The sequence below is a fragment of the Haliotis rubra genome, unplaced genomic scaffold (assembly GCF_003918875.1).
Source record: "Haliotis rubra isolate DU_JTF1 unplaced genomic scaffold, ASM391887v1 Scf256, whole genome shotgun sequence".
Taxonomy (NCBI): Eukaryota; Metazoa; Mollusca; class Gastropoda; order Lepetellida; family Haliotidae; genus Haliotis; species Haliotis rubra.
Window position 1 is genome coordinate 226,562 of NW_025766625.1, and position 14,882 is coordinate 241,443.

At 40.3% G+C, this 14,882-nt stretch overlaps 1 protein-coding gene across 1 annotated transcript in view; it reads right to left on the reverse strand.

Moving 5' to 3' along the window:
• Window positions 1–610: 610 nt before the first annotated feature.
• Window positions 611–14,882, reverse strand: part of LOC124279776 (AT-rich interactive domain-containing protein 1A-like) — a 58,435-nt gene continuing 44,163 nt past the window's right edge. The window contains 11 exon segments of the mRNA XM_046715656.1: window positions 611–3,809; window positions 4,484–4,547; window positions 4,549–4,614; window positions 5,349–5,423; window positions 6,309–6,511; window positions 8,549–8,653; window positions 9,257–9,615; window positions 9,936–11,046; window positions 11,715–11,934; window positions 12,448–12,645; window positions 14,172–14,267. Coding sequence (XP_046571612.1) covers window positions 1,555–3,809; window positions 4,484–4,547; window positions 4,549–4,614; window positions 5,349–5,423; window positions 6,309–6,511; window positions 8,549–8,653; window positions 9,257–9,615; window positions 9,936–11,046; window positions 11,715–11,934; window positions 12,448–12,645; window positions 14,172–14,267 — 4,752 coding nt within the window. The 3' untranslated portion in view covers window positions 611–1,554.

Here is a 14,882-nt window from a genome sequence, read left to right on the forward strand (position 1 = left end):
AGAAACTAAGTGGAAGTGTTTTATCCCAACACAATATGGTGATGCTATGACAGGTGTATTCCCTTAGTGATTGAGCGAGTTCAGTTTTACGCCGTACTCAGCAATATTCCAGCAGTCTGTGAATAATCGAGTCAGGACCGGACAATCCAGTGATCAACAGCATGAGCATCGATCTGCGCAATTGGGAACGGATGACATGTGTCAACCAAGTCAACAAGCCTGACCACCCGATCCTATCCCGTTAGTCACCTCTTACGACAAGCATGGGTTGCTGAAGATCAATATTCTAACCCAGACCTTCACAAGCATGGGTTGCTGAAGATCAATATTCTAACCCAGACCTTCACGGGTTGTGTATTCCCTATGTGTAAACACAGTTCACTACAAGTAACATACACTACTAAGAGCAAGTTAAAAAACACCCATTTCTTTCATATGACTATATAGCGAATCTGTCTCGCCACAACAGATAACATTTCTTAAAATGATGGAATCAGGTGTTCTTTAACTTCTCAGAGTAGTATATATTGGGTAGTCTTTTATCAGGTTCCATATATTGGGTAGTCTTTTATCAGGTTCCTGATGCTTATTCAAGACCAAGGCAGTTGAGTTATCTTTGTTATCTATATACATTTATTTCTCAATTCTGACATGGATTATTAAGCCTTTGCACGATGACCACTGACTGATGTTGGGATGCACCGATGAAGGTAACCATGGTGACGTGAGGACGTTGTCAGCACCTGACAGCAATTGGGCACCAATGAGCGTTGGCGAAGTGGTGAAGGTGTGATGATGGTCGACGCCCAACAGCTCTTGGTCAGGGGATGAGGACAAGCCACAGGTGCCAGGTGCAATCACAAAACCAATTTTATTTGAATAAGAATTGTGACATGAAATTGTATCTACACATACTGTACAAAACGCAGGAAGAGATACAGAGAGTATATGGCTTCCTCACTGGGTATAACACAACATAATAGTCCATTCGTCCGAACGCGACACCAATATGAAGTCAAATGATTTCAGGAGAAAATGGCTCCAGTTCTGTTTCCGTAGCAACATGATAAATGAGCCAATCAAAACATGGCTTCCCTTCAAAGGCATCCAATGAAACAGCATGAAAACATGATATGAAAACGGATGTTCTATAAACAAATGTAAGTGAATATTTTATACATCTTGAACATAGGGTACATGAGAAACCCAATTCTATGAGCAGTGAAAAACAGATATCAATGTAAGTTTGGGAAATGTCAGTGTTGCTTATGATATGGCAATTGTCTGTTTATAGGGTTTTTCCCATGCTTAAACAGCACAAGCATTACAACAGAAGCCTTGGCAGGCATAGGAAGCTGTGCAACGTTAACATACCTACCAATGGCAGTAGAATCAGATTCAGTTATTTTCAAATTTCAATTTTCTTGTAAAAATTATTTGATATATATCCATTCTAGAATTCCAATTAAAGTTTCTTAAAAACTTTAGAAAAGTTAAGAGTAACATGAAATTGTCTGTGTGGATCCACTTTCACGTGATGCAATCTTCTGTTCACTATGAAAACAGGGAACATTCAAACAGAACGTCTGACAGAATCTGAGCAACACTCTGATCCAGAATCTGCGACATGACTAAGGCTAACAACCTACTTTGATGATGAACAAACAGCTTGCGATTTTCCTCAATTCTAGCTAAGCACAAGAGGATGGTGGCAGCCCTCCGTAACATGTCAAGACTAGTACCCATAACCTCCGGGTTGTTCTGAAGAGCTCCTATGCCCTGGGTATTTGCCACCTGCAATGCATTCTGTTCAGCTGTTTCCAGAAAGTCTACAAGTAATGATATACAGGGGTGTTGTAGAGCAATGGCCCGAGCAGCGTTACTGTCACCTTGAACTAACTCTGATAAGAGAACTAGAGCAAATTCCCGTGGAACTTGGTCCTTCCTATTTGAAACCAATTTGCACAAATTTGAAAACAGGTCCACAATCCGTTCAAAAGGAGGAGTTGCCAACAGTAAATCTACATTATAGTCATGTATGCACAATTTGCACAAAGCTTCGAGCACGAGTCGCTGAGGTGAGAGGACGGACTGGGGGGACATGCTAGGCAGGGGGTCTCTAGCACACGATGACGGACACACTGCCCAGTGCAAAAGTCCGTCCAGAATAGGGAAGCAGATTTTCTCAGAGTAGGCCGATAAGTTTAGATGTCCACAGATGTTGGCAAATATCACTAATGTATTCTCACGCAGAGCATCTAAGTAGCTCCAGAACCATTCCCCATTGCCTTCACATATGTCTCCCATCAAGTCTGGCTCGGTGATGTCTGTGTCCACATCCTTCTCTACCAGTTTCCGATGACACTTTGAGCGAGGTAGGTGTTTGTGATGAAGCAGCAGCAACCTCCCCATCACCTTCATCAGTGCGGCATGTTTCGACATCTCCACGTCATTGCCCGGAATGCAGGAGAGGCTGCGCAAGATGTTGGAGATGCAGACACAGCGCCGTCCCAGCTCCTCCTGGGCTTCTGTGGACAGGCACAGTGGTGGTTCGTCCCGGTGGTACGCCTCCTCCTCCAGCTCACTCTCCTGGTGGGACAAATTCAACAGAGACTGCTCAGACAGACTGATCTCTGCCAAATCATCTCGACTCGAGATGCTGGAATTCAGAACTCCTGTCTTGGAATCCACTGGCTTGGTCTCTGATGAAGGTTCTGTTTGGGTATCCTCGTCTTGTGTTACGTCAGATTCAACCTTTGTTTCAGGAGCTTCTTTCGAAACGTCATCAGTCTCCATTTTTGTTATTTCTTCTTTCCCGTTTTCTTCCTTTACTGTGTTCTTTTCCACTTCAGGCTTTGAGTTCAGATCAAATGGTTCCTCCTTTGTGAGGCATGGAGCTTCCTGATCTGAATCAGATGAATTTTCACACTTGTCTATATGATTCACACACTTCTCTGAATCCTTGCACTCCTCAGCACACTTTTCTGCAGCAGCTTTTTCCTTCACCGCTGCCTCATTTGATGATGAATCGTTTGAGTCTACACTGTCAAGACCTGAGTCACGAGGCTCAGTCTTCATGTGCACAGATTTGATGAAATTGTTTCTAATTTTCGTCTTGTCACACACAGCAGAATGATCAACTTTAATTGAGATTGTTTCCTCGTGCGACACACACTCCTCTGACGTATCCAAACATGGCTTGTCTAACTTTTCTGCCACCTCCTCACTCTCAACGTTCTCACCGTGGTCACTCACAGGGCCATTAACTATGCTATCACGTTCTTCTCTAGTCCTTTTCCTGTTGGAAAATAACCTGGTAAACATTTCATGTGTCTTGCCACTTTCCATATGTGTAACAATGTGATGAGTGAGGTCCCCGCCCCCTAGCTGCCAATGATTCCGCCTGCCACTATAACCACTATACACGTCCCATTTCTTTCTATCAGCCACCCAACTTTCAGGGGAGTCCTCCTCAACCTTGACAGTCTTGCCATTCCACGTAACATGAATATTTTTAAGGTTATCGGGATCAGGACCATCATCCTCACAGTCTGACTCAACTTCTGCACACTTTTCCAGCTTGTGATCATACCCAAGATCGGAATCTTCAAATATGCCAAATATCTCCATCAAACACTTGCGGAAATGTTCTATTAACACTTCAAGTAAGCCAGGCAGATGTACAAGGTTAAAATAAGCTACAGTGCTGTCATCAAATAACAGAACGTTGAGAGTGTCCAGAGCCCATGTGCTCTCCGCCAGCAAACCTGATTTCAGAGCCATCATTAATCTCCAGGCTTCCAAGGATCCTGTTGATGAGAAAGAGAAGCGTCGTGAGTAAACAGCATTAGTCGTGGGGACAAACATTAACTACCATAGGATCTACAGAATATCGAGATAATTATAGAACATATAAAGGGGTAACACAATGATTTGAAAATGAAGAGGATATCTACGTTAAATGGAGTGGCTACCTGAATGTACAAGGTAATGGGCTTCGGACATGATAAGCACTATGCCATTTTCTTGAAGCCCAATTGTTTAGACCAAAAAAAATAAATCAGCACAGTCTATTTATGTAATGATGAAAAAAATCATGTATAAACAAAATAAATAAAATATTGCCAAAAACACAAGCTGTAAACCTAAATTTGCTTTTCCTTTGCAGCACAAAGCAATTTTCTGGTTCTCATTGGTACTAGGTACCACTTACTAGACGCAGCCTCACAAAATATTCAAATTCCGAAGTCCATTATTTTGGTTGATATGACATAAAGGTCAGCGGTCACCACCTCCATGTTTACAGACGAAAAAGTCACGAAACGTGAAACAATGAACAATTAAGTAAAAAACATGTCGTGAACTCGGAGTTCGGAGATTTTTAAAAATCTTTACAAATACTTGGACAAATTGAAGGATTGACACGCACGAAAGTACGAACGAGAGACGGACGTACAGACGAACGTAGTCAGGTGTTACCGACCTATATCTTTGCTGGACAGACGTCGCCTCTTATTGAGAAGCGGTAGTGTGGCCTCAACGCTGTCATGGGGGGAACACTATCTCCTTCTTAGGAGGGAACTGAGCATTTGGAAACAGAGTACCCGGCTTCTGCTGCAAAAGAATCAGCAGAGTGTAACAGAGCTGTAGCTCAACACACGAGAACCAAGCTAGCATGGGTACCCACTACAAAACATTGGGCTTCCTCTTGTAACACCTCACTGATCATCTTGCCAACATCACAATTCCCTGACACCATCACAAAACTCAGTTAACTCCTCATGAAACAATTAGTACATGAAAAATAATTTTCGGAGGAATGTTTTAATTCACTTCCAATTGTAATGAAGCAACAGTTTCATCATCTGAACAGACAAAATACTCATAAACATCTGTGATGTGGTGTGAAAACGAAAATAGTTTTGTACCAAAAGGAAATTAAATGGGTATCTAGTTTTTGTTTTCAAATAAATCCCATTCAAAGCTGCAAAAATCAACATTCAAAAGCTTGCAGTTTTTAGCTAACAAAATGTAATTTAATTTCTTAAAACACTAAAATAAAAAGAAAGAAGCAAGAAAGAAAAAAAACACTGTTTAAGCTTGTGTTCAGCCAATCATTGAAAAGAAAAGAAAGGTAGATTTCCAAATATTTCAGGATGGCTTTTTTGATTCAGAACTTTCGTTACACTTACAATGAACCCCAATGTTTTGTCAGGTGACCACATATAGACATCTAAAAAGCTATTACTGAACTACACAGTATTAACATAAGCTGGGGAGAGAGACAGAGGACAGGTGGGACAGTTCCTGGGATATATGCAGTAGCCATATTTGTCACATGTGCCGACCTTGGTGCTGACCGACAAGCGAGCTGACCCTCGGGCACGAGCTACCTCGTGTGTTGGATTACGCGGAGAAGGCCGCTGCAAAGCAGCAACACAAAGAAGCTGTGTCCCATTACCTTAAGGCTCATCGTCAGCCATCTGGTGAAAGCTGCTTTTGAGAAAGAAAACAACTGGCATCCTATATTCCACTACAGAGCATCGTTCACCTGTTAATGGCTACTCACTGGAAACATCAAATAATACTCATTCATGTGAAAAGTGTGTTCTGTAACTTTCATTGCGATTATAAAAGTGCATGCAGAGTCAATTATTTTCTAGTGTTTCATACACATTACAAGGTGTTTTGCTTTCATATCTAATTTTTCACCCCAAATCTGGCCCAACGAAACAACTGTCTTAGCTTTGTCTGATAATGTTGCTGTATGCCTTCTGGTACCTAGAAACCAGCATATGACGAGTATGTCAAGAAAATTTGTTAATATTGAGAAAGATTGAGAAGCTACATTTCTACAACTAGCACTATAAAGCTGCATGCAAAATCAGAATGTCTATTAGCACAAAAGCTCAAGAGTGGCTAAACTTTAAATCAAATTAACACATAAAAGTAAAAAATGGGGCAAGCTACGACAAAAGCAAGTGTTCAATGGTTGTTTAAATTTAAATCTGAAATACTTTCCTCGATTTGAAAGTGAAACTGAGTGTCAGAGTCTCTGATGTGGGAGTCACAAGACACGTTTCAAATTGAAGGCTGTTGGCAACACCCCATGCTTAGCACAAACAGCACACATCTACTTCTTTTAACATCTTTAATTGCTTCAACACAAGAGCATCTTCATTTCCATACCCACTTCAAAACTAAAATCATTGCATAAACAAATTACTGCTTTCCCAATTAGAATATAGTTGATGTGGACATGAAGACTATGTGGTTCTACCAATGGCTGCTATGTAGGAAGTTTTTACCTGTGCCTTGGTCATGTATGGTTTGTTTTCTCTGGCGTGTGGAGATCCTCGGGGTCCAGCCCTGCTGTATGGCCCCATTGGTGGTGTGCCTGGTGCGACCGGAGGCATGCCTCCCATAGCGTGAGGCATGTAGTTTGGGCCTTGTTGGGAGGGGTACCTTGAAGCCATTGGAGACCACTGTCCAACGTCACCTCGTCGAGGATCTGAAATATTACACAATGGTGTTATGGATACATTGCCAAACTGCATTGAAGTATTTGTTGTTGTGTCTAGAAATAATCAAAATCTAATCGATTATATTTTTAAATTCTTCATATACATCTATTTAACTTGTTTAAAGTTTAAATACATACATTTTTAACATTAAATTTTAAGTTTAATCAATATTTATGGAATTACGGTGAGCTGAAAGTGTTCAAAAAATTATTTTCAAAATCCAACTCCTTGTTATACTTCTTGCTATATTTTGCAGTTAAAAACGTTTGTAAAAGCCACTATTTTGATGACATCTGACAAGTAAACTAGAAATGACAAACAAACGTGTCAGTAACAATTAGTACACACTTGTATGCGATATACCATATCAGACGAAATGGTTAGTCAAAACCACAAGACTTGCTCAGTAAATGATAATATCTAACTATCCGTCTAAGACAAATATTAAGATGGTAGTAGTCATCCCACATATCCACAGTTGATCATAACTGGACAATCCCATTCTTCTTCACATTGCTGAATTATTTTGCATTAAGTTGGAAGACTTCAATTTCCAGAAAAAACAGCTGAATTCAACCCATGTTTTTGGTTAAACGTCGCACACAGAAATATTTCAGCTATATGCTAGCAGTCAATAAATAATCCAGTCTGGACTAGAATATGTTGTGAGTGACATCATGATGTGTGCAGTTTGGATACGACGGCGTGAATGAAGGAGTCACGAAGTCTGACCACTCTATGGTCTGTCGCCCCTCACAGTAACCACTGGTTGCTGACAGATCAGTTCTAACACATATCTTCATGGATGAATTCAGCTTGTGTGCCTCATAGCATCACAACATAACAAATTATGTTTCATGAACTGGATTTCAAAATTCAAACTGCAAAAACAGTTCATAGGATATTACATTTTTTCATTTATTTTAATTGATTGAACCTTCTTAATACATTTCCCTTCCACAATGCAAAACAAGTCAGAATGTATGAATCAGCCATCAGATCTGTAGGTCACCAAGATTTGTGTGTATTTGCAATGTCAAATCAAACAAAGCGTTTAAATTCAAAGTGAATTAAAATCAAGCTCAAGACTAACTGTGCCAAGTTGATTTATGAGAGAAACATCGGGAGGTAATAATAGTAACATGTAAAGAATAATGAAACAAGTGATGAATAAAAATATCTTTTCAATATGGCCAACATAACTGCCATGTTTGATATCAAGGCAGGACTTAAGTTGTCTTTCAGTGGCATTTAGAAGTTGTACATTGATGTCCAAGATATTTTTATGGATTAAACTTCTTTTTTAATTTCTCTCACGACGTTTCGAGACCATTCCAGGTCCTGTTCACCTGATGAAGGGACCTGGAATGGTCTCGAAACATCGTGAGAGAAATTAAAAAAGAAGTTTAATCCATAAAAATATCTTGGAGGACTTAAGTTGTCAAAATGCTAACATATACATTGCTTGTTAAATTATAACTACTGGAAGAAACAGATTCAAAGCAAGAAATCATATCATGAGATACAACTACTCTAAAGAAAAAGAAAACTAAATTCTAAATCTTTATTTTAGTTAATCTGTCATTGCTTGCGAGATAAACTATGATACTACCTCCTTTTAAGTAGGATATAAAAACAGATATAACAATGAAAAGTCAGAATTTAAATCACAAATGTTGCCAGATAGCTAATTAAATTTAATTCTGTACTGATTTGATATTTAACTTTCAGGGAAATTAGGGTTCAAGGATATCCAAAATGATAACCGTAACTGAAATACAAACAGTTTGAAAGTCCTGGATGTTATTAGATACATGATTTCGGTACACAATCACAATAACCATTGCTTTTATAAGCCACACAAAACTTCGCATTGAAATTGAGCAGTTAAACAGGAAACAAAAGGAAGAAACAAGATGGACGCAGGGACAACAAGCCTTGGCATATGATCACTTGGACCTTTGGTCCAGGGAATCGACAGAGTCAAAGTTAGTAAAAGCTTAAACCAATTACTGAGCTCCTACCAGTCATGTGACCTTCATGATGTGAAATCATACCCTCGTGAGGGTATCCCCCATGACTGGGGACAGGCATACCTCGCTCGGTATATGGCGATGAATGGCCAAACGCTGTCAAAAAAGACAACAAATGGCCCCCTTAACTATCTGGCAAATATCTAAAGCTACAGACACTTCTCAGAAGAACGAACAAGTTTTGACATTGATAAGAAAACTCGAGCCACTGTCCACTAGACTGTGCATTGATAATCTTTTTATCTGTTCAAGGATGTCAAGGACATCTGGTCAAGATTACACGTTTCTGTATGGTTTTATGTCACTTTTAGCAATATTCCAGCAAGATCACAGAAGGGGACATGGGCTTCACACATTGTACCCATGTGGGAATTTCGAACCCCAGCCTGAGGCAGGTGAAGCCAATGATTTAACCATTTGAATATGAAACCACTCTTTTCAAAGTTGGTGATCAGTAAAGAACTTGAAAAAATCCCACCCAAAACAAAACCCTAACCTCAAAACAATCAAACGCGTGCTTTAAATATTTTAGAGTAGCCAATCATACTTCAAAATATTGAATGTTAGTGTGTCAGTTTTTTCTTTAAAATACTGGTTTTTGTTGAAGATTTCTCATAATACAGCAAAATGACATTTCGTCAATAATATAAGACCGATATATACACTAACAGACCACAAAACCAGAGAATGTGTTCTTACCTGGTGGCATCTCTGCGTAGTGTTTGTTAGGGGTGCGGTATATCCCGCCCGTCATGTCCCTGGCCATAGGCGGGCGGGGCCCAGGAAAGGAGCCCTGTTGACCGTTGTACCCGGGGTATCCTTCCTGACTCATCATGGGCCGGGGTCCTGTGTATCCAGGGCCCTGTGCTGGGTACGACTGTGCAGGGTACTGATCCTGTGGGCCCCCATGAGGCGGCCTCATCCCTGGTATCTGTTGCCCCGGGTAACGGGCTCCCAACATCTGCTCGGGGCCAGGCTGGTTTGGGGCCATCATCCCTGCTTGGGATGTAGGGCGATACTGTTGGCTGGGGTGGGTGGGGCCAGGTTGCTGTTCATACCTGAGACAAAACAATACTTTAATGCATGCAATAGTAAAATACAAATATAGTGTAACAAACAGACATTAAAATAGGATAAGAAATTACAATTCGGGGGAATGGACATATTTAAAATCATCTGTATAACACTTGCATCAATCCAAGATATAGAAAAGGAATTGTGGATGTTGTGAGAAATAAAATGATTCACCCATATCATTATACATTTTCTTTCAGATTACCAAATCACTCATTACATTTCTGAATAGAGAACATGCCAGCGTCCGCTGTTTTTGCATAATTTGTTTTTTGGACCCTTGTAGTAAGGCACATATTCTCACCTTTCTGGTCGTTCAAACTGCTGTCCAAAGGGAAATCGATTTGGTGCGCTTGGAGGCCTGGCAATGTACTGACTTTGACCAGGAACATAGGATTCACCAGGCCGTGCAGTTCCAGGTGGGTAGGATTCCATTCCTGGTCGTGGGTACGTTGATGACTCGTTGAATTGCTCTCCTTGAGAGGGGATACGACTGGGAACACCATCCCCATAACTGTTCATATTGGACTGGTTCATGTTACTGGAATATTGGGGCATATTTGGGGGCACTCCTGATCGAGCATTGTAGTTAAAGTTGCTGTTATGTTGCTGGTTTGGCGGCTGCTGTTGCTGTTGTTGAGAAGGTGTTGGCTGCTGCTGGGACTGCTGCTGTTGAGGGGGTTGCTGTTGTGGCGGGGGCGCGGATTGTTGTTGCTGCTGCATACTTGAATATGGCGGCATCTGAGAACTGACACTTTGTCGAGGAGAAAATTGGGAATTAGTAGACGTGGGCTCATCAGCAAACGGATCCTGAACACTTATACTGTCTGATGTTGAAGGCATGGTTGTGCCAGCACTTGGGGCCATTGCACTGGAGGTGGGCATCATGGAATTTCCCATCACACTGTTTGGAGGCACGTTGCCTCCTAGCATATTGTTCTGTTGGGGGTTAAAACTACTGCCCCCTAGCATACTGTTGTTTGGCATATTCCCTGGCATCATAGCATTATTGGGCATTGACGCCCCCATCATTCCACTCGAAGGCACGCTGCCCCCCATCATACTGTTGGGTGGCATATTATTCCCCATCATATTACTCTGACCCATATTGCCCTGCATCATGCTGTTTGGCACCATTCCACCTGGGCCCCCTATCATACTGTTAGGCATGTTGCTATGACCACCACCCATAGCAGAAGGGTGGGGCATGTTGGACTGCGGAGGCATCATTGTGTTTGGGTTCATCATGTTGTTGGGTGGCATCATGCCCGCACCTCCTCCCATGTGCCCCATTCCCCCGTCAGAGTTCTGCATGTATGGGGGAGGCATGCTTGGGGAGAAGGGGTCCATCCCCTGGCTGTTTGGGGTACTGGGCGGGCGGAATGCATCCTGGGATGATGAACCTTGAGATCCAGCTGAAAAGGATAGAAAAGTGAGCTGCATAATTCCAAGGGTCACATGTAAATTACCACATGTAAATTACAACTATGATGCATGTCGGTGAAGAGACTGAATGAAGTACTGAATGGTAACCAATGACTACAGAGATTGATATCGATAAAATTAAGTAGTTCTGTTTGATGTAAGAAGGGCAAAAATATAATGCATTATTGGTCTGAGCAAAAGACTGGCATGAACATAACCTGGAAGGCTAACATACTGATGTTCTTGGAAGCATGATCACGAGGTAAATAGTGAAACGTAAGCTATTCTCTGTAAGGCTGCAAAATCCACCATTAATTGATTGCTACATTCAAACCATATCCTTTACACTTCAGCAGCTTGCAGCTTAGTGGAATTGCACTTTCAATAAGTCTATTCTCTACTAGTGGTAATACTTACACTAATATTATCCGGGAAGTGTATGAACATTACACAAAATATTCTATGATGGTTACAATGAATTTACGACTTCTCATTTTATGAACAAAGCATGCCTTAAAATTCATAAGAGTGGCAGTTTCATGCTTGCTTATTAGAACACATAATCTGGGTGGCTAGATATACGCCCAACCACCACTAGGTAGTAAGAAAGCTCTCTGCTTGCCCAGCAAAACGAGATTCAATAGAATGAATGAATTACCTGGTGAAGGAGCTCGCTTCTGTTTCTGTTCTCGTTTCTGAGCTAAAGCTTGTTCCATTTGGTTAAGGATAGGCTGAGGATCAATGCCTCCTTTATCAAACTGGCACTCATAAGCAAACAGGTACTTAATATAGTTCTTTTTTAATGTGAAAGCAGCACTAGCTGATGATCCAATGTTCACAAAACCACAAATTTCTTTCCATTTTTTCGTCTTATTAACCTGCAAGAAAAACACAACAGTTACCAAAATCATTTATACAAAAACATATCCAGATCATGATAATTTAACTAGTTAAAGGTGTCTCAGCCAAATGAGGGGAAAGTCAATGTTTACTGTGATGGAATGTCATGTAACTAGAGTTCTAACTCTGACAAAGATTACTGAAAACAAAGGGATGTAACTCTGCAAAAAGTAGCTGTTACACCTTTAAATCTCTGCCAAATGTTTTAAACGAGAAATAAATGATCTAAATGGACTAACTAACCCGCTGAAGATACTGTCGGCAAGTAAGTGCTATTATATATACAGGTGTTTGTGTTGAAGAAAATTATCACCTGCCTCATTTTGTCATACAATTCTTTACTGTTAATTAAGCACGAAGAGTAGAAAATGATGGAAAACAATAATGTCAATATTATAAGTTAGGGCTGCTTCATTCCACGTGAGACTCCAAGAACAATTGTTCTACATATTTTCGAACACACACACCAAACAGCGAAGTGTAGCACTCACCTCGACCATTCCTCCTTTCTCCTTCACACATAGATATAGTTTATAGAGATCAAGAGGCTGTTTACTGATGGAAGGCATTGACGTTACAGGAGTTCCTTTATCCTCTAAAAACATCAACATTTTATCCAGGAATGGTCGTCGTTCAGGCTCCATGCCCATCTCGTACAGTTTTCCCAAATCAGCAGGACCACCAGATTTCTGTAAGGATATAACATGAACATGAAAATATAGAAGAAGCACAAACATGCCAGATCACAAAACAGACTCCAAACAAATTGTTTTGCAGATCAACTTTTGTACAACAGGGTTTGAGGTAATCAGTCCTCAACTGTTACTATATATGCTCAGTATTTTAGTGAGTTAAGAAAATACATGATGGCTATATGTGGTTAATATTGGTTAAGGGAATTAGATGCATCAGCAACATCTGTTTTCAGGGAAACCTAAAAATTAATTTTGTTTATCAAGGAGTCTGTTTTATGTTGTTAATCTCATTCCTTCTCTTCACACATTCCAATTGTGGCAGACGACATTTTAATATCCCATGCGTCAAGAATATTTGCTAAAGACAAGAAACAAAACGGAAGTCATTGTGAGCTAGAGCCTGAACTGAAAAAACAGATACAAACCCTGACCAAACAACATAATATCCAGCATTCATCTGCACATCATCAAAGCGTATCCCTAACAACATCTAACACAACAGACAGAGCATGCACATTTTGTGAATTAAAACAGGTTACCTTATGGGTAATATTAAACTGTATACTACAACATTTGACAGGGACATTTTTGTTATTTCTCTTTAGGTCAGACCAATTTTATTTCTTGTTTTATGGATTTTTGTCCTCAGAAAAACTAAATGCAGGATGAATTTTTATTATTATAAAAATCACCAAAGTAATATTCCTTTTAATACTAAAAGTATTTTACTTTTGGCAATTTATGAAGTGTACATGGGGCAAAAACAATCTAAAAAATATTTCTTGCAAGTTTTCATTTTAGGCCAATAAAAACATTACAATTTTATTTTTTGTGCAGGGAGTTATTTTTTCTTTCCCTTATTCTTGAAAACATATGAACGGCGGATCCGTAAAACAAGAAATAAACTTGGTCTGGCCTTGTACAGAAATGTTCTATCAAATAGTAAGTAGTATATTGTTTTTGAGACAAAAAGTTCAATGAAATTCATATGATCAGGAGAATCTGATCAGATATTTTTCACAAAATATTCTGGTGAAACCAAAGTGATGTGAAAAGATGACTTTGATGATGTGTATAAAATGTGAAGGGAAATAATACTTCATGCTTCACTGAAAACACAAAATAAAACAAAAAATGCTTGCTAAGTTGATGACCACCATGGCTGAAAAGCCAACACTGACACCCCCACGTGGAAGGAATGAGAACTTCACAGACACCTGTCAGTAACGTTAGTCGATTAGAGAGACCACGTTGTCACCAGACACCGTACAGGAAGGCGATAAGGAAAGGGTACCTGGTGATCGGGAGGGATTCACAGACAGACAGGGGCGCACAGACGAAGAACGGACGAACTAATCAGATGGTTGGTTGGTCGGCGGGGACGTGTGAGTATAATCGGACGTTACGAATTAAGTACCCGACCCTTTCACCAGGGCCCAAGCAGTGGGGAAAAGGATAGGCGGAGCCAGTTCCCGAGCTGATTAACGAGCGAGCCATTCATATCGTTCCAATCGACTTACGGGCGTTCCGGGCAAACTGGGGCTACTGCTCATGTCGTCCTGAGCAGAGGAAAGATTGGGTGCGCCAGGAGAGGGCGCTCCAACCACCACATTGTCCTAGAATAAAATCACTGGCACCTCAGTTGAGTAACATGGATCTATCAGTGCTTCTTATGTCAGGCCAGTTCATTGTTACAAGAGAACATAATATAGGTTTTCTGTCAATCATTTTGCATGCTTTTTTCCCAAGCTGCAATAGTTTGATGACTGTACAATTACAAGGTTCATGATTAAGTGTCTGGCGCTCAAAATTAATACCATTTAATAAGAGGAATGAGATAAAATAAGATCAATTTACTTTTTTTTGGTTCCTGAAGTTTTCAGAATGATCTAATTACATTGGTGACAAATATCAAAGAGAGACAAGGGATCACGACTAACATCAACAAATCTAAAAAAAAGCTAACCTATCATGCTAACTCTACAACTAAAGATGATGCGCTATAGTAGTTGTTACAGCAAATCAAATCTGCAAATACTGATGAGGACGCGATGATTGTATGGAGCTGGATCATAAGCAAATAAAAACACTGGCATGAAAAAATTAAAAGCCTTATTAATTTTTTGGTAGGGAAAAAGCATAAGACATGAATGTCGGCCATGAGACTGAAGAGAATATCTCATGTGAATAAGAATTATCTCCCCTTGACAAGTTCTTTCATTGCTTCTGCA